A 25,042-nucleotide genomic window follows, 5' to 3' on the forward strand; every position below is an offset into this window, starting at 1 on the left:
ATTATAACAAACTAGTGGAGTAATTTCACAAAAAATAATTGAATATCAATTCAATAAAAATTTAATTAATACAGTGAATAGCGACATCTCTCGCCAGGACTGGTAGCTGTAAAGGTACTAACTGGGTGATAAATCTGTAATAGATTTCTCATAGATGGCGCTACGACTAAAAAGTCGTTGAAAGACCATCGTGAGGTCCGTTGGTTCGTCCCATGGCTTAGTTGGTATAGCGTCTGGCACGGTATGCAAGAAGACGTCGGTTCGAATCCGACCGGATCGAAGGAATTTTTTCTAAGTGCTTTTTCTGAGTGTTCGATCTTTGTATTAATAATTATTTTCGGAATGTTATAAAAATTCAATAGGTTTGCGATTTACATGAAAAAAAATGCATTGCTTGCTATAATATCAATGGAATTGTAGTCTAATCTTCGATAGGTACCTAATTGAGATCCATAAATAACACAGTATATTAGTCTTCGAAATTATGCATAGGATTTGTCTATCATAAAACATTCCAATTCTGGAATTTAGTCTTATGAAGTTAGGTAAAAATTAACAAACATTAATTATTTAAATTTTCCTATAACATAGCAAAAATACTCGTACCCAAACAAAAAATAGTTAAGAAAACCACCACTTCGTAACTATCAAAAAAATTACAAAAATCAAACGTAAGCGTTTAGAAATAATGTAACTTTTTTTAAAATAAATAGGATCTGAAAAAATAGCGTCAATTGTTTTATCATTTAACCTGCTGAGGATTCTGTTGCACGCAATTTCCAAAATCTGTTTGCCAAACCGTAGAAATAATGCCAAAAGATCCGAATTCGATTTTAAAATCCGAATTCAAAAAATCGTGAAAATCCCCAAAAAATCCGGATTTTTTTATTTACGTATATGTACGGATTGCATTACCTAGATACAACCTCTAATGGCTTTGGTTGATTCCGCATAACAATGAATAGTGTTGAATCCATCACATTTGAAAAAATATATGTATAGTAAAATAGAGATTAAAATTGATTATTACTATATGGTGTGAAAAAAGAATTCCAAAAAAATTTCACGATAGAAAAATAAACACAAACTTACCTCGAAATTTTACAAGAAAACCGCTGCGTTCAATAGGTACTTCACATATACCAAAATAGAACACATATCGTATATGACCATTGACTTACAATTATATGGACGTCGGGTTCGCGCTAAAAAGTGTCCGAACTTATAGGGCGTTAAAATCGTATACAGAGCGTCATTCACGCTCTAGTCTTCGTTTGTTCGACTGACAGCGAAGCAAGCAAAATTAGACAGTACTGCGATGACATTACAATTTAAATTCAACGTTTTTAAATAGGTTGACTTGGGACATTTTTTTCGTGGTTTTTGTATTAGACCCGTCGTCCATTTATTTGTAAGTCAATGTATGTGACATACATTTTTGAAATGGCCAAAAAGAAATAATTTCGTTTTTAAAAAAAAAATGTAAATTCTGAAATAAAATTTTTAATTCGAGCTGAGGTAGAATCTACTCTTGAACGTGAAAACGTAACAGTAACAGAGTTAGTAATTTATTAAATTACATGTCATATAAAGCTAGATCTGTAATAACTTTTTGCATACGTTTCATATTTCCATTGAATATTATAATCTTTAAACTGTGACATCTAGGTCGTTACACTTTAGTAATATTCCATAGGTTCATGATACACAATATCGATTTGTAATCTGAATTTTTTAGAGAACCGTCATCATCGTACATCTTTTTAGTACAGAAATAAGTGGATAATAACCCTTTTATTCATTCATTAGATCAATTGCTCAGTGCCCTAGAAATATGTAGCCCCAGTTTTCTTGTGTTCTAATTTTAATATTAGTACCATCAACCCCAAGTTGTTTATTATTATATAACAAAAACGAAAGAAGTACCCACACCCTTAGTACAATAAAGGTAAGTTACAGTGAAAGCTTAAATACCAGAAAGTAAAACTAGGATTAATTGTTGTTTTATGTTCGTTTGTTGTCTGTAAAGGCTGGAGCCTAAACTAGGACACCTTGTGCTTTAGGTCTCCAGGCAACCCACGGATAATATATTCTAAAAACAATGACTACGGCAAGAATTATTCATATGATGGATAAGAAAAAAATCATTTTCACTTCTCATACTCTTAAAGTTTGTATTTATGCTGGGTGTAGGCTGTATAACATAGGATTTTATGCTCTAGTGCATAAAATAAAAAACCATAACATTAAATATGTGTAATTGTTATAATTTTACATTCAATTTTAATTAAATAATTGTTTATTTGTTATATTGTTGTATAATTTCCTCGCAATCGATCGAGTGTATAACTCGTTCATAAAACCAAAGTGACGCGTTTTAGGCACTTGTCCTACAATCTACTTATGAAATAAAGCAAAATGTTAAAAAAGTAAAAATTTCATGTTAAAAATAAAAACATAAAGGATACAATTATTTGGCATCTGGGCGTCTACTCCCAAAAGTAAAATCCGATACACGTAGCTGCGTACGTCCTTCGTTACTAAGGAAGCTACTACGAAAAGCCAACTTTTTTATTTCGTACGCAGTTGCGGTTGTATATTTTGAGAGTAGGCCTCCTGGTACGGTTTGCTAGAAGACGCCAGTTGGAATCCGGCCGGATAGAGAGAATTTTTTTTAAGTGTTCAATCTTTGTATTATAATTATAACAAACTAGTGGAGTAATTTCGCAAAAAAATTGCATATCCATTCAATACAAATAATTAGCAATTGTTCATCACATTCCAGCGTATAGGTATTCCTATAAGTAAGCCTCCGGTGTCCTCATATGACATTTGCCAGTTAGTGACCAAATTCTTACATTGAAGTTTTTTTAGCGGATATATTTGCAATTTTCTAACACATTGGGCACGGTACTTGCCGGCTCTTCGGTTTCCCAGACAGTCTATTAATTTGTATAATAAATTTCGTTGTGATATAAGTAGGGGAACGTGGGGTATTGGGAGCCCGCAAGTAAAGAAAGGGTTCGTCCAGTGAAGTACTGCTACCTTACCTATCTCTGTCGCCAAGCAGTAATGTGAGCATTACTGCGTTCCGGTTTTGAATAAGGGCGCTGGTATAACAGGAACATGGGACTTGTCAACTTTTTTTATTCATTTCAAGAAAAATACAGCAGGCAACTTATTTACTAAACATGTGCACTCCTACTCAATTTATACCTACATTACTATGTATTTTATAACATTGCATAATATTAACTGTACTGACTAAATAAAATATAATAATAAAGAAAGAAAGAAAGAAAGAAAGAAAGAAAAATTGTTTATTAGCGTCATAATTATGCCATATTACAATTTACAAATTTTACATTCTTAAGCCTAGATATAAGTATAACGCTAAACCGACGTCTACTCAGCATTAGTCGAGGCATTTGCAACACCCCAACGCTGGTCTTCCGGAGACACCGGCCAGTTACGAAGTACCACTACGCGCTGCAAAGTAAATAACATTAAGAAATTCGCCTTTAACCATTGACTTACAATTATATGGACGTCGGGTCCGCGCTAAAAAGTGTCCGCACTTGCAAGGCGCTAAAATCGTATACAGAGCGCGACACTCCGCTTTAGTCTTCATTTGTTCTACGGTCAGCGCGATACTGCGATGACATTACAATTTAAATTTCGAATAGGTTGACTTGGGACATTTTTTTCGTGGTTTTTGTATTAGACCCGTCGTCCATTTATTTGTTAGTCAATGCCTTTAACCCACATTTTAGTGCATATTTACTTAATTTCGTGTCATTCCTTAGCCAGTAAATATCGTTATATATTTTTGGAACTAAATAACACGTACATCTTTTTCCATAATAGTTATTTGTTTTACTTATGTCTCAGGGCGTCGGGCGCAGTGGCAGTGCCTCAAAGGTCTTTGCGATTTAAGGCGATTCATCGGGGAGAAGCAGGAAAAACTATTTTGCTATATCAAATTAAGTTGGTTAAACAAATGTAAATAACGCTCTTACAAAAAATATACTATGCACTTAAGGATATTGTCTAAATAATGTGCTAATTTGTTACACGTTATGATGTACTTTAGCGTAGATGTGGTCTTCTTCATAGCAATATAATAACACAATGATTTTCCACGTGGAAACCGTATAATTTTGACTCAATTTAATTACATATTTAATTATATTTTTAAAAGTGCCAATACGTAACTTGTAATAAAGTTTACCCTATCCTATAAAATCTTGAAAACAGGCTAAACGTAAAGGTCTAAAATGAATTATAAAATATCTAACTTTGTACATACAAATTTTTATACGTAGATATTTCTTTTTAAATAGGTACGTACTATAAAGAACCTGCTAAACTTTGGTTTTCAATGTTAGTTATTTAATTTCAAAGTAATTTAATTATTTATTGAATTCACACTTATCCCATTCTCCAGCTGTTTAAAGACACGCCGCGCCGCCAGCTGCCCCGTCAGCCACCATCGGGCGCTTGTCGACGTCGGATCTGTGTCAAATTTTCTCCGGCTATTCTTATTTTATTCATATGAATTTACAGCGCGCGGATTGCGGGCCGCGAGAGGCGCTGCGCCACACCTCACCTCCTAAAATCTAGGCTCGCGTTGTAATGTAAAATAACCATACATATTTCCCATATCTATGAAAATACCTCGCCTTAATAGCCATCGCGAGAACTCTAAAGTTTAAAGTACGTTTAGAGTGCAAAGCTCTGGCCTTGAAGTTTACATTTTAAAAAATAACAACAGTTGGCGAATCAATAATTTGACCTTCACTTTGACTTCTATTTGCAAAGAGATAAGAGATACCGAGGCGATAGTGACACACCAAAAATAGAAGCGTGGCTTTATGATATTCTTACATTTTTTTTATTACATCAAGTGACGGGACGAACAAATCGTGAGCCTGATGGTGAGCTACACGCCTGTCCTTAACAGTTACAGTGCCACTCAGAGCTTTCAATTGCAAATTTCTGAGGGACACTACCACTGTGCCCGTCACACTGACCCATAAGTTGACGAGTCCCATGTGCCTGTAACTTCACTAGCACCCTTACCCCTCAAAACCGGAACACATAAAAAAAATACTCTACACCTAAGGATATTGTCTATAAAATGCACTAATTTGTTACACATTACGATGTACTTTAGGGTATAGATGTGGTCTTCTTCATAACAATATAATAACACAGTGATTTTCCACTTGGAAACAGTTTAATTTTGACTCAATTTAATTACATTTTTAATTACACCAACATTTTTAATTATGCCAATACGTAACCCGAAAATGCTTATAATGCTAAATGGGTCCCTACATACTTACCCAATCATATAAAATCTTGCAAAACAGGATAAAATTTGGATTTAAAACGAATTATTTAAGAAATTTTTAACTTTTAAGAAGATTATTTAACTTTAAGAAAGCATATTACGTTGTCTAAAATTGTATTATTTCAATGAAACATGTAGCAGTAGAGCTCCTTGTGAAAGAGTTGATCCAGGGTAGTACTGACACCTTACCTATTTATGCCACCAAGCAGTAATGTCAGCATTACTGTGCTCCTGTTTAGAAGGGTCCTGTGTGTGGAACCTGTCAACTTATGCCATCAGGCGCGCGATTTGTTCATTCCCTCACTTAGTCATTATGAAAAAAAAATATGAAACGATGATTTTTAAATAGCTGAACAGATGCTATAAACACAACTTAAAACTCTTTTCCGTTAGGGAATAAAAATTAAATTTAGCAACACAGTCAACGCGCTGACGTATGGCGCACAATTCAAAATGGCGGCTGTTATTTTACATTGGAGCACAACTTCGCGTATCGCGTTTACATGGACGAAATATTGAGAACTTTTTTGGTATCCGCGGCAATCGACGTGGTATCGACAAAGCATGGTCGACACCACGTCACACTTATTTTACAATAAAACCAATCAATTGAACATAAAAATAAGAATAAGTTATCGAAAAACATGGAGAAAACAATCAAACGTTAGAAAGTGTCCATTGTTGTTGGACCCGTAAAAAATAACTGGGTGTAACAAGGTCAATCTGTAAAACGACTAAAATGTAGCTAAAAACGTAGTAAAATTACTCAGAAAATAAGTTTAAAACCTTTCAACATAATATCAACGAACAATCAGGCATTAAATGATCAAATGCAGAGTACGTTTAATAAATCAATATATGGCCTCAATCCAGTACCTTGAGGAACACCTATGTAATAACTCGCGTTATCGGCGTTATCAAGTATTTATTCTGCACACTATCTCTACTGGTTGATAACTGCAATATTTTACCGTGTTTTTCATACATTACTAATTTTCTAAAGCGAAAAAATCTACTACCAACATTAGCGACTCAATCGAATACTTCCGTGAATCAACGAAAATATAATCATATGTATAAGGGAATTATACGATGATATCATATCCGTTTAACGTGAATTTCATAAGATAAGATATGATAGGAGTCGCACTAACTTTCAAATGTTTCGGCATTGTTAGTGGGCGCGTTAAACACCGCTGTACTGTACTGTGAAATAATTTTCTACAAGTACAGTAGGATTTTGGTCCTACATTAAAGTTTAAGTGAAATGACATTAAGAGACATGGGTTTTCTAAGTTGGGGTTTAGTTTTGTTCCTGGCAGCTACGGCTTCTGCACAGACACAGTGTGAGTTCTAATCTATTTTTATCTAAAATGTATCGTTATATAATCTAATTAATTTATTCATATCACGAGACTTCTAACAAAACGCGGTTCAAACCGTAGCTAACCACGCAGTGTGGGTTGGAGTAAGTAGATTTAATAACGACGTTTCCTATGGCTTTAAACTTATAGTATTTAAACTAAACTGCAGATGATTCGTAAAGATAATCCAGACATCAAGGTGAGATCAGATCCTAGACAAGCATCCTATGATCTAGCTTTCATTGCGCTTATGTACGAAGATATAACTGAACATGTATGTAACGCTGAACATCCAGATACAGTTTTTTTTTGCATCATAAATACCGCCATCACGTTCTATATTGATCAATCAATTGATAAGACACCCAAAAATTGTGAAAGCGTTGTGTCATGTGACTTATATCTAGACACACGATAGTGTTCAATCAACATTCATAAAAAAGGGCGAGGCACTGTCTAAGTGTTATATTGTACTAACCATTTCATTTCTGAACCTATAGCTGAAACACATACATATAGCTGAAAATGTACTTGACGTGCAGACTTGTGATTTCCTTCATCACATTTGTTCACCACTTAAAACTGTTTAAACATTTGTAAGTGATATAGAACAACATACTATTCTTCTTCTACTGCAAGTGCCTCTCCATTATTGAAGGTCGGCAGTCAGTTTTCTATATCTTTCTTTGTCCAGAGTTAGCCTGAACAGTTTTTCCACGGTCTTGAATGCCGGGTCGAAGGTCCATTGCCTGATGTTACGAAGCCATAACATTTTCCTTCTTCCAACCTTTCGCTTCCCAGCTACTTTACCCATCATTATGGTGTGCAACAGATGATATGTGTCATGTTGCAGTACATGACCCAAATAGGCAATCTTCTGCTGCTTGACAGTGCGTACCAGTTCCACCTTCTTCGCCATACCATACCATGCGGAGCATTCTATGATGATGACATTTCGAACGCATCAGTCGCATCGCATTTCGGTCCATGATGCGCATCCATAAACGACGTTGTTGTCATCAGTATGTTAACGTCAGTATCATTATTTGTTACATTCATTTAATAGCCTTTGGAAGAAACGTTTGCATTAATGCATTAGAAAAATGTCTGCCACAGCCATTGACTTACAAATAAATGGACGACGGGTCTAATACAAAAACCACGAAAAAAAATGTCCCAAGTCAACCTATTCGAAATTTAAATTGTAATGTCATCGCAGTATCGCGCTGTCAGTCGAACAAATGAAGACTAAAGCGGAGTTTGGAGCTCTGTATACGATTTTAGCGCCTTACAAGTGCGGACACTTTTTAGCGCGGACCCGACGTCCATATAATTGTAAGTCAATGGCCACAGCGCATCAATCGGCAAAAGCATCGTACTTTTGCCAATTAATGCTTGCGCGAATGTGTTAGATAGGAGATATCAATTCATACACAACCACCAAAGACCTTCCAAATGAAGGAATAAATAAATCGTGCACCTGGTGGTAAGTGACATGTCCAAATCCATTACAGTTGCAGTGCCTAAAGCTTCAGAACAGGGACACTGGCACTGCGCCCGTGCCTCTGAAACATAAGTTGACAAGTCCCATGCGCCTGTAATTTTACAAGCACCCTTACCCTTTCAAGAAATAGGTAATGTGGCAGTACTTCCCTGGACCAACCCTTTCACGGGGGATTCTACTGCATCTAAAATACCATACGGTATTGTGCCCCATCTTCCTCGAGTCGTTCGTCTGTATCCATCTTGTCGCAGGGCGTCCTATACTACGTTAGCTTTGACATGGCCGCCATTCCAAATAATATATAGTCTACTCGTTAGATAGCTATAGATTTATGCACGGTCACTGTTACATATCTACCTTTGGTATAATAAAGATAATTAAGTATTATGCATTTTAGTAAAACGTGTTGTTATGATAATACGAACTACATGAAAAAATTATGCATATTGTACAGGTTGTCCCACGGCTAAGCCACACGGAGGGAAGGTACCTTAAATAGATAGAAAATTTTACTCAAAGAAGACTTAATATTTATTTTAAAAACAATTCGAACTACGTTCAAAGATTTTTAAATAATAATAAAAGAACCGGGAAACGAACCCGCCAAATGTGAAACAAAACAATTGTAATTTTACTATAGCCTCAAACATAAAGATTGTATTCTTCTAACTAATATAGCATCTTAAATAAAAGGAAGGCCATGAAATTTTACATTTACTTTACAATTTTGTTCAAGAAATTGAATAAGCCGTTTCTCTGACCTTGCCGCGCCCATAACAACTGACATTACCATTTCAAAGTATTACTAATGAGTACAAACTTGAGAAAGAGTTTCCCTATTATAAGTGCATGATGAAATGTAATGCAATGCAAACTTTAAAATGATGATGTCAGTTGTTATGAGCGCGGCAAAAGCAGAGAATAGGCTATTCACCCGTCAATTGTTTCAAATTCGGGCTGGCCAATCAGAGCGCAGATGTCCTCGTAATGAACTTGGCAGAATAATTTGAAAATAAATTAAATGACATTTCGTCTCTATTTCTGGTTATTTATTCGATGACCTATGTATACAAAAGTAGTTATTTTAGTGGGAGCTTCTTACATTTCGAATCTTTTGTCAATGTCATCGAGTACATTTGGATCTTAGACTAATTTTTTTTCCCAACCTCTAAGATTTGGATGTACTCGATGGTCGATCTGGTCGATTCATTCATTCCGGGATTGGCAACTTTTTGACATATCCGGTTTTGGCGGTATCTTGTATTACTATTCATTTGATAAAATGTAAGGTGAGTCGCTGAGTCACGTTTTCAAGGAATTTTCGTAGTAATCTGACTTGTAGTTCTTCTATATTGATTACGTACTACATGAACAATGTTACACCTGACCATTGAGGCATTTAAAAAAAGAAGCAATGTCGAAATTTGAGCTTTGTTGGCATTTTGTTGGTGACTTTCGTTCTTCTAAGTATCTCCTTATTTCTGATTCAATTGCTCGCTCCATAGCTCACTGAGTGACTTTGACCTTTTTTACGATGCCCATAGTAAGCGACCACGTCTCAGAGCAGTAGGTCACTGGAATTCATTCATTCAATTCGATTTCCATGGTAGCTTACGCATATAATCTTAAGGTCGTATTCCAGAACTCAACTCAATGCTCAAGTCAGGACTTGAGTATGATTTCAAGCACTGGAAATACGACCCCAATGGCAAGGACTTGAGTACAATTTGTAGTGCTTTAAATCATACTCAAGTCCTGCCTTGAGCATTGAATAGAGTTCTGGAATACGACCGTCATTCTGTGGAGGCTCTAAGGACTAACAATGATCAGTGGTTACGAGAAATTTAGTTTGGGATACATTTGCCTTGCTAAGAATACAATAAAAGCCTTAGAATAATAACGAATAGAAACCTAGTCCGCACACGCTAAGTGCAAATTGAAGCGCGCCCAATGGGCCTACACGAGCGGGCGGGCCTTCAGTGCTCAAGGTCAACTTGCACCGCGAACAGATCAAGAATTTTAGCTAAAAATGACGAATTGTGCGGTAAATGAGTGTAAAAATACGTCAGACAAACATAAATTAGATACTAACATCACATTCCACAAGGAAGTAAAGCGTTTCAACTTGTATTTTTATATAAATATTCACTAAAACCGAAAATTAACCTACTACTAAAACTAGCCTACATGAATTTGATTTTTGCCTCACTTGTGACAGTTCGTTTGATATGAAACTATCATTCTATGCATTATTATTCTAAGATAAAAGCTTTAAATCGCAAAGGTCTGAGGTACACTGCCACTGGGCATGTCGTCCCGAGACACAAGGCCTGTAGTTTCACCAGGACCTTTTTATCAAAACCGGAATGCATTAATGCTCTCATTACTGCTCAGCGGCAGAAATAAGTAAGGTGGCAGTACTTCCCTAGACGAACTCTTACATAAGGAGCTCTACTGCTACGAACCACTACTATCTTTCCAGTAGAGCTAGCACGACAGGCCCGACTAACGCGAGAGCGACATACTCTATGCGAGAATAGCTGTATCTCGCGCTTTTATGTCGCTCTCGCGGAAATCGCGCCTTGTTGTGCTAGCCCTACAGGTACAATAGGCTAACATGTGTTGCTGTTACAGTTTAGTAATAAAACTTGTATTCTTTCACAGTTACAGCGTGTGTAAGATTTACCGAACAGAGGCTCTGCCGTACCCTCGAAGCGACAGGCAGTCAAGTAGCATGCTCATTGGCAGGGACAAAGTAAGTTTAAAGAGATAGTAGAGTGGCTTAATAATAACAAACTAAATGTAAACCTTAATAAGACTAAAATTATGAACTTTCAACTAACAAACTACCCCTTTAATCAATTTACTATTAATCATTTTGACATTGACATGACTACTACTACTAAATTTCTAGGCTTGTTTATAGACTGTAACATATTATGGTATTGAATTTACATGTAAGAAGATAAATCAGTTCTCATACGCCCTATTTACATATGTTAAGGAAGAAAAGCCTTGAGGTGGTCCAAACAGCATATCCCGGTTTCATAGCTTCAAGATTGCGTTACGGAATAATTTTCTGGGGTAATACAATAATTGTGAAGAGAGTGTTCCTAGCGCAAAAAAAATGTATTAGAGCAATGTGTGGTTTAAAACGATCAGACAGCTGTAGGCCTTAAGAAACATAGATTACTAACGTTAACATCTCTTTATGTATTTCATCAGAGGCAATCCAAAATTATTTAAGTATATTAAGAGTGCCCGTAGGATTAATAAAGTTGACAGCGTGGGTGGCAGATCTGCCCTTATAGAATAGAATAGAATAGAATTATTTGTTTCGGACCATGATACATACATAGTAATGTTAGTAATACAGTAAATTTTTGAATGAATGAAATATTCTTTATTGCACATTAAAAATTACAATGACGAAGCAGGATAGTAATGTAAGTATCACAGAGTAAGATAATGTACAACAGGCGGCCTTATTGCTAAGTAGCAATTTCTTCTACGCAACCTTAGGATAGAAATTTAACAGTTGGATTATGAGGCGCAACCAAAGAATGTCTTGTAATGAAAGTGGTTATAAATAAATACACTACTCATCAATAAAGTAAATATATTAACTATAATATCAAACGTATACATTATTATAATAAATACACAAATAATAATAAAATTATACTCGTACATATATATATATATATGGAATACTTAAATACTTTTGTAGGAAAATAAAATAAATAGCAATAATAATAAGATAAATATACAAAGGAGATTATAACACTATGCAATAAAATAAAATAAAGGAATGGACAATAAAATAAACAAAAACTAAAAAAAAACAAAACGACGTTTGAAGCAATCGAGAGAAGGAGATCGACGAATAGGTTCTGGGAGAGAATTTCATAAACGGATAGCAGACACAGTAAATGAGTTGGAGTAAAAATCAGAGCCATGTCCATGTGAAATCATGTTCAGCATGAGTGTATCAGAGGACTGTGACATTTAAATATGCACACGGCGTATCTTCGACTTCCCGCCGACTCGCCTTTGACGAACGCACGTTTACGGCGCCGTAGAGACTCAAAAAAATTATTGTTACGCGATATGACATACGTTTACGACGCCATTGAATTTGTGAACGTGTGCAAAGGTTTACTCACTGCGACTGCATCGCGTTTGAATCGCTTTTATTTTATAGTACCAAGTGACGGGACGAACACGCCGTGCGCCTGGTGATAAGCGACACGCCTGTTCATAACAGTTGCAGTGCCACTCAGGGCTTTAAATCGCAAAAATCTGAGGGGCACTTCCCCTGCGCCCGTCACCCTGAGACATAAGTTGACCAGTCCCATGTGCTTGTAATTTCACCAGGAACCTTACCCTTCTAAACCGACGCTCTGCTACTATGCGTTTAGGCACGTCATCTTCACGTCGTCGGCTCGTATAAAACACAGACTATTAGATGTATAAAATGCGTCGTCTGCACAGGCTCTCAATATGAAAACTAGTAATGGCGCGGCTACAATGGCACCACTGCAGCACTTCAGTGCTGTCCATCGAGTATAATATACTCGATGATGCCGTCTAATTTGAAGGCGCAATTACACTGTCCACGTTTATTAAGTGGCAATCGCCACAGAGAACGCTCTTCTGTAAACTAATTTTATAGGAGAGGGTTTGTTTTCAAATATTTCTACATGAAAATCTTAACCGATTATGTGAGATATGTAGGATAATTTTAATGGCGAATGCAGCCTCAAAAACGTTATTAGGAACGTAGCGATATGACGAGAGTGAAGGAGAAGAGACGAGAGAGAGATTTTGATTTTCATGGGTGCCTCATGTCTTTTCTGTTGAAAAATTTAAAGAAAAAAAAAGAAGAAGTACGAGCCAAAATTTACTAATGTCTTTACAACGGAGAACATCTCACCCCATCCCACATAAATGTGATACTAAATTGAATTTTAATGTATAATGTATAATATATATGATATATATTCAGCTATTTTTTTTAAACAATGGATCTCTATCTAAAAATTTTTGAAACTTTCAGGCATTGACTTACAAATAAATGGACAAGGAATATGACAAGGCTAAAACGTTGAATTTAAATTGTAATGTCATCGCAGTACCTACTATCTAATTTTGCTTGCTTCGCTGTCAGTCGAACAAACGAAGACTAAAGCGTGAATGATATATATATAAGTTCGGACACTTTTTAGCGCGGACCCGACGTCCATATAATTGTAAGTCAATGCTTTCAGGCGTCTAAGCTAACACTTGCGATTAAAAATTAATCAGTACAGAGTAATAAAGAAACTAACCTCAAAAGTCACTCATGTTTAGATTGCCACCCTTAGAGGTGGATATTTTCTTAACATTTAGGTAAATGGGGCCTCTAGTGAGGCACCCTCTTTCAAAAAAAAGGATCATCAAAATCGGTTCACAAGTCGTGCGAGCGAGTTATCGCGTAACATACATACAAAAAAAATCATTCGAGTCGAATTGAGAACCTTTTTTGACGGTTAAAAATATGCAACAATTGTTAATAGTACCCAAGCGACGAAATTTTGATGTACTGTGTCAGTTGCGATAACAAGTGGGATCGATTACGTCATGATTTTTTAATATTGATTCTGTCGGTTACACTAAAAATAACAGTCGAGCTAACGATAAACTTACTTTTTACTACTTGTAATTTCTATTTAATGTAATTTTGACGGGAAATATCGACGCGTCCCTTAGAGGATGGAAAAAAATAAACGCGTCCTTGTCAGTTATAGTTTAAAATACAATTTGCATCATTTACATTTGGAAACTTTGGCATATGCTGAGCATGTTTTTTTCTTTTCTGTTCTTATAGATAGATAAACACTTTATTCACTAGTATGACACAAACATAGATTGAATGCGACAGGAAAAATAAAATATTTTTTGTAATTTTTGTCATAAATTAAATATTTTTTTGACAAGTGACAACGGTAGATAGAGAGATGCTTCAATGTTTTGGTCATGTAGAAAGAATGAATGTTACGTAGATTTACGGCACAAACTTGCGAGGTTGGAAGCGTGGGGAGAGGTAGAGGTAGAGAGGATGTCCTTAAGAAAGGCCGGGTAAAAAGACCAATAAACGGGCATGTATGAAGAGATTGATGGGAGTGGAGGAAGCGAAGGAGGTTTGTCAGGAGCGTAGCAAGTGGAGGTCAATAGTCTGTGCCTACCCCGTCGGGAGACAGGCATGATGATATGTATGTATGTATTAAATATTTTTCAACACATTTGCTCGTAACGGGCTTCTTATTGTATCGCTTTTAGGCTCATAAACCTAGCTATTGAACACGCGTTTGTAATTATATTACGAAACGTGTGTGTAATAAGTATAGGCTTAACCGGATTAAGATGTATCTCACAACAAGGCCTATGTATTAAAACTATGCATTCTTAAATTATCCGGGTTATGTGTTTGAAATTAACTTGGTCTATTAAAAAAACAGCTCTAACCTACATATTATAAGATTCAAATTACAATGACAGTAATCCCAAACAAACAGGGTCACAGTTTTTTTTTTATTTCTGTTTAATACGGTTGTGTAGTCTTACCTTACAAATAATATTTTTATTAATAAATTTATATTTCTTATTTGATGTGATAAATATAGAAAAACATACACAATATACACCTATAAAACTTTAATTGAATAAAATTACTTATTTTGGATAATATTTTACACGAATTTGAGTGAAATAAGGACATATTTATATTATTTCGCATTGGCTGTTTAGGAATTTCACCTAAGTCTCATTATTGCCGAAGCACCTGCGCGCGCATATCCGCGCCGCGGCGCCAGGCGCAGAAAAAATAACTCTGCGCGCCAATTTCCATTGATACGTTCGAAACATTTATATACGCTGTGTGTTAGATAATTACCTAGGTGTTTAAAATGTCCTGCTCAAGCACGGAAGAAAACATTTTGATGGATTTAACACCGCCCGAAATCCTCACAGAGGCACAAAACGCAAGTGACAGTTTATTACCTTCGAAATCCAGAGAAAAATACATGGCTGCATATGAAACTTTTAATTAATGCCAAATAAAGCTATTTTTCATTTCCATTTTACTCAAGTTTGTTTCATTTTCCTCGCAAATGTGTTGAAAAACGTCGTATGAAACACGTGTGCTTTGATCATTACACTCTCGGCTTTCTTATCGCGCTCGCCTGCGGCTCGCGCGAGTAATAACGCCTCGTGTGTAATGACCAACTTAGCACACTTGTATCATAATGTACTATTATGTCACAATCTCACGTATTCTACTGACTGCGTATACAGCAGAGCTCAATCTGCTGACTAAGTAACATGTTTAATATACCGAAACCAACCTGTGCAAAGAACAGTTTAAATAAGTGTTTCATGAAATTATTTTTCAACAGCGTTGACTGCGCATTAAGACTGGCAAGAAATGAAGTGGACTTCGGCGTATTCACTGAGGAAGAAGTTCTTCTGATGGGCCAGAGACAAATCAACGTGAATCATGTTGTTGCCACTATAAGGGATGCTCAGAGGATTGGTAAGCTCTCGTTTTATCCATCCATTCTTTCCTACCTAACAGTGCCGGCTTACCTACACCGTACCCCGGACACTCCATAGAACGGTTAAAAGTTATTTACCTACGACTACTACTACATACAGCAAGGCGCTATCTGCACACTCGCAAATGTCTGCGTGAACGGCAGGGTTACCCATCACTTGCTCGTACTATTTCGTTAAGCGAAAATTCTAAAGCGAATCTGTTATCTATAATTCTGTTAATAGAATACTAATATTTACACATGTCTATTAAGTATTTATATCAATATAATATTATATTTTTCATTAACTCGGAAAACGAAAGAACCTCCTCTCTTTGTCTCGTTTAGATGATAATAAACAGCATGATAATAAATAGTAACGTAAAACGATGTTATACTAACTTACATGTAGATATATTAACTTACAAGTTTCGTAATAAATAAATGAAAACTATATTCAAATATCAAAGCCGTCTTAGCGAGAAAACGGCTCGCCGACAGCCTTGTTGCCGTCCAATCAATGTGACCGTCAATGTTCGGGGCGTGGTGCGGTCTAAAGCTAGTTACTTTTTTGTCATCTGCCTATTCCATGGACCAATAACCCAAGAGGACTGCTAATCGTGATCCAAGACAGCGTAGTCGAGTATTTAGTACCAATTACTACTACTACACTAAGTATGGCCAGTACAACCCAATGGTTTACAGTAATATAATTGGTGAAATAAAGTATGTCATCAAAAAAGACAGGGATAAACGTGTCAGTAAACGGCATGTGGGTACACGCAAGGGAACACGTTCTGGACTAAAAAGAAAGGTATAAATTTTACGTATGTAAAACAACACGACATAAAATAATCGTATAGATCTTTAAGACATTGCATTCCGCACACACCCATTTGCGGATATAACTGTAACAAAAATTAAAAACAATAAACAACTTCGGCCGGATCTAAGGAATTTTTTCTGGGTGTTCGATCTTTGTACTTATTAATAATTATAACAAACTACTGGAGTAATTTCACAAAAAATAATTGAATATCAATTCAACAAAAATTTTAAATACAGTAAATAGCGACATGTCTCGCCAGGACTGGTAGCTGTAAAGGTACTAACTGGGTGATAAATCTTTAACAGATTTCTCATAGATGGCGCTACGACTAAAAAGTCGTTGAAAAACCAAAATACAAAGACACACGCAAGCACATAGAAAAATTCGTGAGGTTCGCTGGTTGGTATAGCGTCTGACACGGTAAGCTAGAAGACGTCGCGTCGGTTCGAATCCGGTCGGACCGAAGGAATTTTTTCTGAGTGTTTGATCTTTGCATTAATAATTATAACAAACTAATGGAGTAAATTCACAAAAAATAATTGAATATCAATTCAATAAAAATTAAAAATAAATAATTTTGTATTCTATTCTATTCTACCAAATAGCTATTATTGTAACTAATTTGTATTTAATTGACAAACTGCAATATTACAAAGCTGCTCTAATTTCTAGTGATAACAAACAAATCAACTAGATGGCGCTTATTACACAGATTTGTATAGATAGTGCCGGCTATATTTCAGTTCTGTTTAGGATTAGCGCCATCTACCGATGTTAGGAAGAGTTAATTTATAAATTAGTTTGTAAAACACAATGCCATCTATTGTCAGGTTCAGAAAATAATTTTAGCTCATGATTAATATTTGAATAATATTACAAGGAAAAACCTGACTTCTTATATTTTGGATTAAAAGGGAATTAATTAATTTCCACGGCCATTACTTGATATAAACTACATCCGGGCGCCATCGGATCAGCGCCGCCTAACAGACGGAATTGTCACCTTTTTAAATTACTATCTGTAATAGAGACATATAATTAGAAATAGAGACGTACTACGTCAAATGGTACTAATATCACTTTTAAATATCAACTCTCGTTTGCGCTGAAATCACAAATTAGAAAGCTGAAATAGTACAGCGCCAACAACTGACCTGTGTGCGTCTCCGTATATTCCAAAAATATTCTATATTTGTTGTAATAAAGATAATATCTCTAACTACGGGGGGCTGTTCCATTCGGTGGTGTGGGAAAAACAGCAAAACATCTAATTACAAAACAAACGGCATCACATTTCGTCGATAATTAAATATTAAATATTTAATTTTCCAATTTTCGTCCATTATAGCAAAGCTCAAGTTAAACTGGTCGATTTGAAGTGAAACAATTGACGACACCCGTCAATTGTTTCGAATTCACCGTCACCGTAATGATTTGGCAGAACAGTTTTCAAACAAATTAAATGACATTTCGTCTCTATTTCTGGTTATATACTCGATGTATGGAGATTAGCATTCCTCTTTAATTACTGGTCTATGCCCTATGCCGTGGGGCTTATTAAATGAGTTAATGATAATGATAATTAATTTATTAACCCCATCCGTAACTTAATCCACAGGTCCAACCGCATTCGAAGCCGTGGCTATAGTTCCAGCCACATACTCCGGTGGTCTAACAGGTTTCGCAGGGGCGAGATATTGCCATCCCGGTCTGGATCAGACCGAACAGAGGTGGTCACCTAGAGTACTCAAAGGCATGGAATATGTTGTAAGTGAAGGCAGAAACTTTCTATATTAAACACTTGTAAAGGTTTATAGAACAATGGCAAAATCATAGTGAAAATAATTCGTTAGCGTCTTCAAATGTCTTAATTACAAGTTTGAATAAAATAAATTCATTAGGTTTTTTAAATTATAATAGTGGAAATAAAATCATATTTAAAAGAAACTCTAATGACTAATTAGTATGTAACTGGACTGATATCTTCAACTGTCAGAAACAGAATTTCAGTACCTAGTACAGATATGGTCCACATTTACTTCACGTAAAATCGAATGTACTAATTCGACCGAAAAAATTAAGTCGATAATTTCTTCTCCAAAATGTCACCCGAGAAAATGGTAACACTGACAAAAAAGTTGCCAAAATCAGGGATATCTATCCCTTATATATAAGGGCAGATAGGCACGTTTCACAAAAAAATAATTTGTGTCCGAGTTACCAGTCCAATAGTCTGTGGTATGTTAGTAATTAACTCAGTTTTTTTGTTATGGTTTAACTTCATGCCTCTTGACCACACCGTACACAAATAATTTCCTCTGAACTTTCGTCACGTCTCCAACCCACTGAACTCTGTTTAAGGCTCCCGTAGTTTACTTTCATATAATAATACACTAAATATATTTTATTCAATTACGTAACACATAACCTCCAAAACTTCAAACTGGAATATCTTTAACTCCAGACTTCTCAGATCAGTAAACCCAAAACCAAATTTGTTCAGGGATTTCAACTCTCTACTTGCACATATTTTTCATGAACAAAAATTTGTGTGGGAGTTTGCCATTGTCCTTTCATAAACATAATTATTAATACAAAAATCGACCACTTACAAAAAATTTCTTCGATCCGTCTGTAGTCGAACCAGCGCCTCCTAGCTAACCGTGCTAAACGCTACCGTGGTTTAGTTGGCAAACTAAGCCACGATACAAACCAACGGACCCTACGATTTTCCTATGTGATTATTGCAGATATTTGTTTTGGTTGTTAACGACTTTTTTGCCGTAGCGCCATCTATGGGAAATCTATTTGAATGTTTTGACAAGAGAAGTTTGATAAAATAAAAAATTCTTTTACATACAAAAAGAATAACGTTTTGTTAAATTTGACCAACTGCTGCTGTCCCGAATAATCGGAACTCAATAATATCGTATCGGAACATTGACTTACAAATAAATGGACGACGGGTCTAATACAAAAAACCACGAAAAAAATGTCCCAAGTCAACCTATTCGAAATTTAAATTGTAATGTCATCGCAGTATCGCGCTGTCAGTAGAACAAATGGAGACTAAAGCGGAGTGTAGCGCTCTGTATACGATTTTAGCGCCTTACAAGTGCGGACACTTTTTAGCGCGGACCCGACGTCCATATAATTGTAAGTCAATGTATCGGAAGGAAATAATTTCCTCCGATACAATAAAATCATTATTAAAAGAAACCAACATTAAAAAAAAATTGTCAAAATTGAAAACCAAATACAAAGATAGTGAGGTTCACTGGTTCGTTCAGTGGCTTAGTTGGCATAGCGTCTGGCACGGTTTACTAGAAGACGTCGGTTCGAATCCGGCTTCGAATTTTTTTCTGTTTGATCTTTGTGTTAATAATTATAACAGATTAGTGGAGTAATTTCCCAAAAAATAATTGAATATCAATTCAATAAAGCTATTAAATATCAACTGAAAAAGCGCCCATAACATGGTGCCTAAACTCTCCAACAAACTGCCACAAAGGTTCAAAATCGTATCCTTGGATATGTTCAGGAGGGAATTGTCAAGGCCATTGATTAAAAAACCTATTACACGGTTGACAAATATTTGAATGACAATATAGTGTGATTAACACTACTACTAACAGCATAAAAACAAGTCTTAAATCATATTTATTAAATAAACTTTGAACGTCCTATATACGTGAGTGACTGTTTTTATTGTAACACCACCCGGAGGGTATTTATCTGTTTTTAACCTTATAATAAATAAATAATATATTGATTGATTCATTCATTCATAAAAATCTAAAAATTAGTCAGTTACCTGCCTCTGAGGCCGAATGCTTACCATACCGGACTGCCACGCAGAGGTCCCGGGTTCGATTCACGGTGCAGGAGAAATATTTGTATGGCCTACATTTATTTCTCTCGTGAGTTTGGGTGCAATTTGTGGTTGTACATGTCTCCATTGTGCCCGCGATACAGAGTTACCCTAGTGCTGGGCTATGTTGAGTGTGTACGTTATTCTTATTATTATTAATTTTATCTACACACATAATATCATAAACTCTCTACAATGTATCGAGTTTTTAGGTTTTCGCGATTGTTACACATAGGAAATGAAACTATTTTTCCGGATTTAAATCGCGTATATTTGTTTTTTCAAACAAACCGACGTTTCGGGCCCTTTACGGCCCGAAACGTTGTTATAATGTGTTCAAAAACCGCAAATTACGACCAGCATAAAGGTAAACTGTTTTGTTAGAACAAATTTCTTATCTGTGAAAATGTTATTATTGCTTCTTAATAACATCGAATTCGATGTTATTAATACATTCAAATTTCGAACATCTCAGAAAAACAAAACAATTTTATTGGACCTCAATTCTAATATCGGTCGAGATGAAGTTTTATTTGAAATGAAATGTCAATAGCAAACAATTTTGACAATTTCACATGTTAACTTGATATCGAACGATATGATAGTTGGGACCGATTCTAGTTTATCCATGAATTAAAAATAAAAACTACGGTTGTATGACATGCGTAAAAAAAGTTTTTATTTACCGCCACTCGTAACATGCGGTTCCTGAACACATCACAGAGAGCTTATAAAATGTGTGTAGATAAAGCAGTGTATGTAATTGTACATAATTAGGCATTAAAATACGAGTGTGGGTTTATGAAACAAGTCGACAGGCGAGTTTCATAAAAAGCACCTCACGAGTGCAACAGTCGCATAAACTACTATCATTCATTCATTTTTGTTCACGTGTGCGTTTGATGTATAAAATGCTATTTTATATCATTTATTTAGGTACGTTGATTTTACTTATTGTAATTGATATTAAACTCTAAATTTAACAATATTATTGTTTTCGTCAGGTCGGTGGTACAGATCGTTGTCCCCAAGCAAACACAAACCAAAAAACTGCCGAAGAGATGGAGGTGGAGATCCTGAGCAATCTTTTCGTGGGCGCCTGCCGCCCTGGACAATGGAGCGCCAATGCCACTGTGGATGCCGATCTTAGTATGTGTATTTAATAAACCGGTGACCAATCAATATTCCGAAATGACATTTTCCAGAGATAACGTTTCGTCGAAATTTCATAACCTCGAGAGAAATTTAAAGAGGAAAATGTTTTTTTCTTTTAAACCTAACTTAACCTAACCTAACCGAACCTAATCCTGTCTTTGCGATAAACATTCAACATTATCCTGAAAGAACTACTGTTTCGTTATAAATCCTATTTCGGTGTAATGAAATTCGGACAAAAAAATTTTCGAGTTTATGATAGGTTACCTAACTAACCATGCCCAGTAAAGAAACTAACTTACATTAATATTGATCTTCTTAGCATATCGAGGGCATACACTATACTACTGTGGTGAAACGTAGTTTTAGAAAAAGCGGGTTAATTTTGAGACTCAGAAGTAGTGTTCGGGCAATCTGCGGTGCGTGGTTCGACGACAGCTGCAAACCGTTGCTCAAAGAAGTAAACCTGCTTCCTTTGCCATTTTTGTTTACATACCATCAAATGGCGGGACGAACAAGTCCTGCGCCTGATAGTAAACTACAGTAACAGTGCCACTCAGAGCTTTAAATTGCAAAGATCTGAGTGACACTACCACTGCGCCCGTCACACTGAGCCATAAGTTGACGAGTCCCATGTGCCTGTAATTTCACCAGCACCCTTACCCCTCAAAACCGGAACACAGTGATACTGACATTACTGCTTGGAGGCAGAAATAGGTAAGGTGGCAGTACTACCCTGGACGAACGAAGACTGGACGAAGAGCTCTACTGCTACTAGAAAGCTGGTAGAATCGGTTACCGGAAAGTGCGCGAAACCGGATACATCCCCTAGTTTGCCACCCTTAGAGGTGGAATAATTTCTTCAAATTGAAATGGGACCAATACTGAGGTACCCTCACAAATACCATAATAATAAATAAAAAACATACAATAATAAAAAAACAGTCCAAATGAAAACCTCCCCTTTTTTGAAGTCGGTTAACAAGGGTGTCTTCAGACACTGTGGAATCTTGCCTGATTTAAGGACGTCTTCTAGCTTGCTAAACTCGGCCAAACCACCTGAAGGCTTACCATGAACTCTTATTACAGTTATACTTACATATTACCTATATTACAGTGTTTTCGTTGTTTATAAAAATTAGAACTATACTGGATTATGTAAAAAATGTATGAATGTACCAAAATTAAATGTAAACCACCTCTCTTTGTATTCCACTATTAATATTTTATAAGCTTATGGTTATATACTTAGTTATTGTTATTTTAGGCAACACACTTGACGGACGTAAGTATAGTATAGTTAGTATAGGTTCGTAACGTCAAAAAAACTGAATCTTAGTGTGGCATCAGAGCTTATTAATACAAAAATGAAACAAAAAGAATCGATTTGTCAGGGCTTGAAACAGCATCTGTATACCAAAAATGATTTTATCAAAATTCCCTAGAACGCAGATACCCGAACCTGTGCTCCCTCTGCGGGCCAAACTCCAACTGCGACCGCTACACAATCGACATGGGCGCTCCCGTTCCTGGCGTCGACAATAATAATCGTCATATACAGGCACTTGAATGCTTGAGGAGAAATTCAAACCAAACTACAGTGGCGTACGTCGCTTGGCAGCATGTCGTAGAATACTTTGGCGTAAGTTCTTTATAATTTGTTTTTCTTTGTTTATAATTGTTTAGGAGTCAAAGTGAAAGTCAAATAATTCAATAAATCTTTTTTAAGATACTGCTCGTTCACTACGCTGACCTCCCTGAGAAGAACGAGCAAGAAACTCTAGGGATTGCTCTTTTCAAATAAACTTCAACGCTATGAAATACACTTTGAATCATAATTGTGTGGAATCTAGACTCTTGTTGTCTTTCCATACTTCTTTAAATAAAACATACCATTCAACTTCGTAATATGAGTTTTCAATTTAAATACTTTTAATGTAAGTTTTAAACTTTATCATTATCATCGTCGTATACAGCCTTACTTCACCCACTGTTGGGTATAGGTCTCCAAGTTTTTAAAAATAAACTTAGGAAACGATAATCTTAATATATTGGTTCTCCGGAATCTTATTGTAAAAACGTATACAGCTCCCCATAAACGAAATCGTGGTACCATAAGTTTGGACTTAGTTCTAAGGTTAATATTATGGACATCTTCTTTCTTAATGAAATTATATATGTTGTTACGGGCATACAAAATATTTGAGTAAATGTACTGCGATACCACAGTCATGATACCAGGCTCCTTAAACTTTTCTCTGAGAGAAACCCGAGAACCTAAACGGTACACAGAACGAATCGCTCGTTTTTGCAACTGAAATATGATTTGTATATCTGCCGCTTTACCCCATATGAGAATATAATTCTAGGACGGGATATAATTGTTTAACTAATGTCCCTTGTGCTAATGTCCCTTGTGTGCTCGAGCCTCCGGACTTGAGCCGCATCGACGTAAATATGCGATATTATTATCCTTTGAAATGCGGCGTGGGCGACGCGAGCTCAGTCGACAGTCGTCAGAGCGGCCAAGAACCGCAAAAGGCTCAAATAGGCCAACCTTGCCCAGTGCTAGCTTTGTGCCTTTTGCGGTGTCGCTGGGGGCCACAGGCGAAACTTCTATCAAGCGAGAAGTCGGATCGCCTCGTAGAGGCCCCCGGTGACCACAATTATTTCAGCCAAAGAACAAGTTTAGCTATTCAAAGGGGAAATGTTGCCAGTCTTCTAGCCACAAGGTGTACCTCCCGTTGAAATTTTCTACTTATAAACTTTCAAATACATACATATGCTATATATTTATATTATTTCTCGAAATTGTCACACATAGACTTTGAAATTTTGATGTCTAAAGACGAAATACGAAACGTCGATTTGTTTGAAAAAACAAATATACGCGATTTAAATCCGGAAAAATAGTTTCATTTCCTATGTGTAACAATCGCGAAAACCTAAGAACTCGATATTTATCAAGTGAAAATAGTTTATTTGGTATGAAAACAGATAGATTATGAAAATAGGTAATAGATTACTTCGTTCATTGAAACTGAAATAATAATTACTGATAAAAAAGCAGAGGATCCAGCCTCTAGAACGAAATAGTCGTTGACATGAAGTAACAGACACACAAGAGAACACGAAGCCATCATCTATTAGTCCGTCAGCCGATAATGCCCTACATAAAAAACCAGCATAAGAAATAAAGAAAGGTTACTATGCCGCACAGAGGTCCTAGGTGCAATTCCCGGGCCGGGAGAAATATTTGTATGACCTACATTTATATCTCTCGTGAGTTTGGGTGTAATTCATGCTTGTCTATGTGTGTGTCCCCATGGCGAGATACTTCGCGTGGTGACACCATCTGTAGAAGTCACAACAATTACTTACATTACATA

General features: G+C 36.1%; 1 protein-coding gene across 1 annotated transcript in view; it reads left to right on the forward strand.

Moving 5' to 3' along the window:
* Nucleotides 1–6,544: 6,544 nt before the first annotated feature.
* The window catches only part of LOC113229191 (transferrin-like), a 40,073-nt gene continuing 21,575 nt past the window's right edge, over nucleotides 6,545–25,042 (forward strand). The window contains exons 1-6 of the mRNA XM_026462708.1: nucleotides 6,545–6,702; nucleotides 10,889–10,979; nucleotides 15,661–15,797; nucleotides 18,246–18,394; nucleotides 21,503–21,647; nucleotides 23,099–23,295. Of these exons, the coding sequence (XP_026318493.1) occupies nucleotides 6,624–6,702; nucleotides 10,889–10,979; nucleotides 15,661–15,797; nucleotides 18,246–18,394; nucleotides 21,503–21,647; nucleotides 23,099–23,295 (798 nt within the window). The 5' untranslated portion in view covers nucleotides 6,545–6,623. The remainder of the gene's footprint in view (nucleotides 6,703–10,888; nucleotides 10,980–15,660; nucleotides 15,798–18,245; nucleotides 18,395–21,502; nucleotides 21,648–23,098; nucleotides 23,296–25,042) is intronic.

This window comes from Hyposmocoma kahamanoa, unplaced genomic scaffold (genome assembly GCF_003589595.1).
Source record: "Hyposmocoma kahamanoa isolate Upper Pololo Valley unplaced genomic scaffold, ASM358959v1 289, whole genome shotgun sequence".
Lineage (NCBI taxonomy): Eukaryota > Metazoa > Arthropoda > Insecta > Lepidoptera > Cosmopterigidae > Hyposmocoma > Hyposmocoma kahamanoa.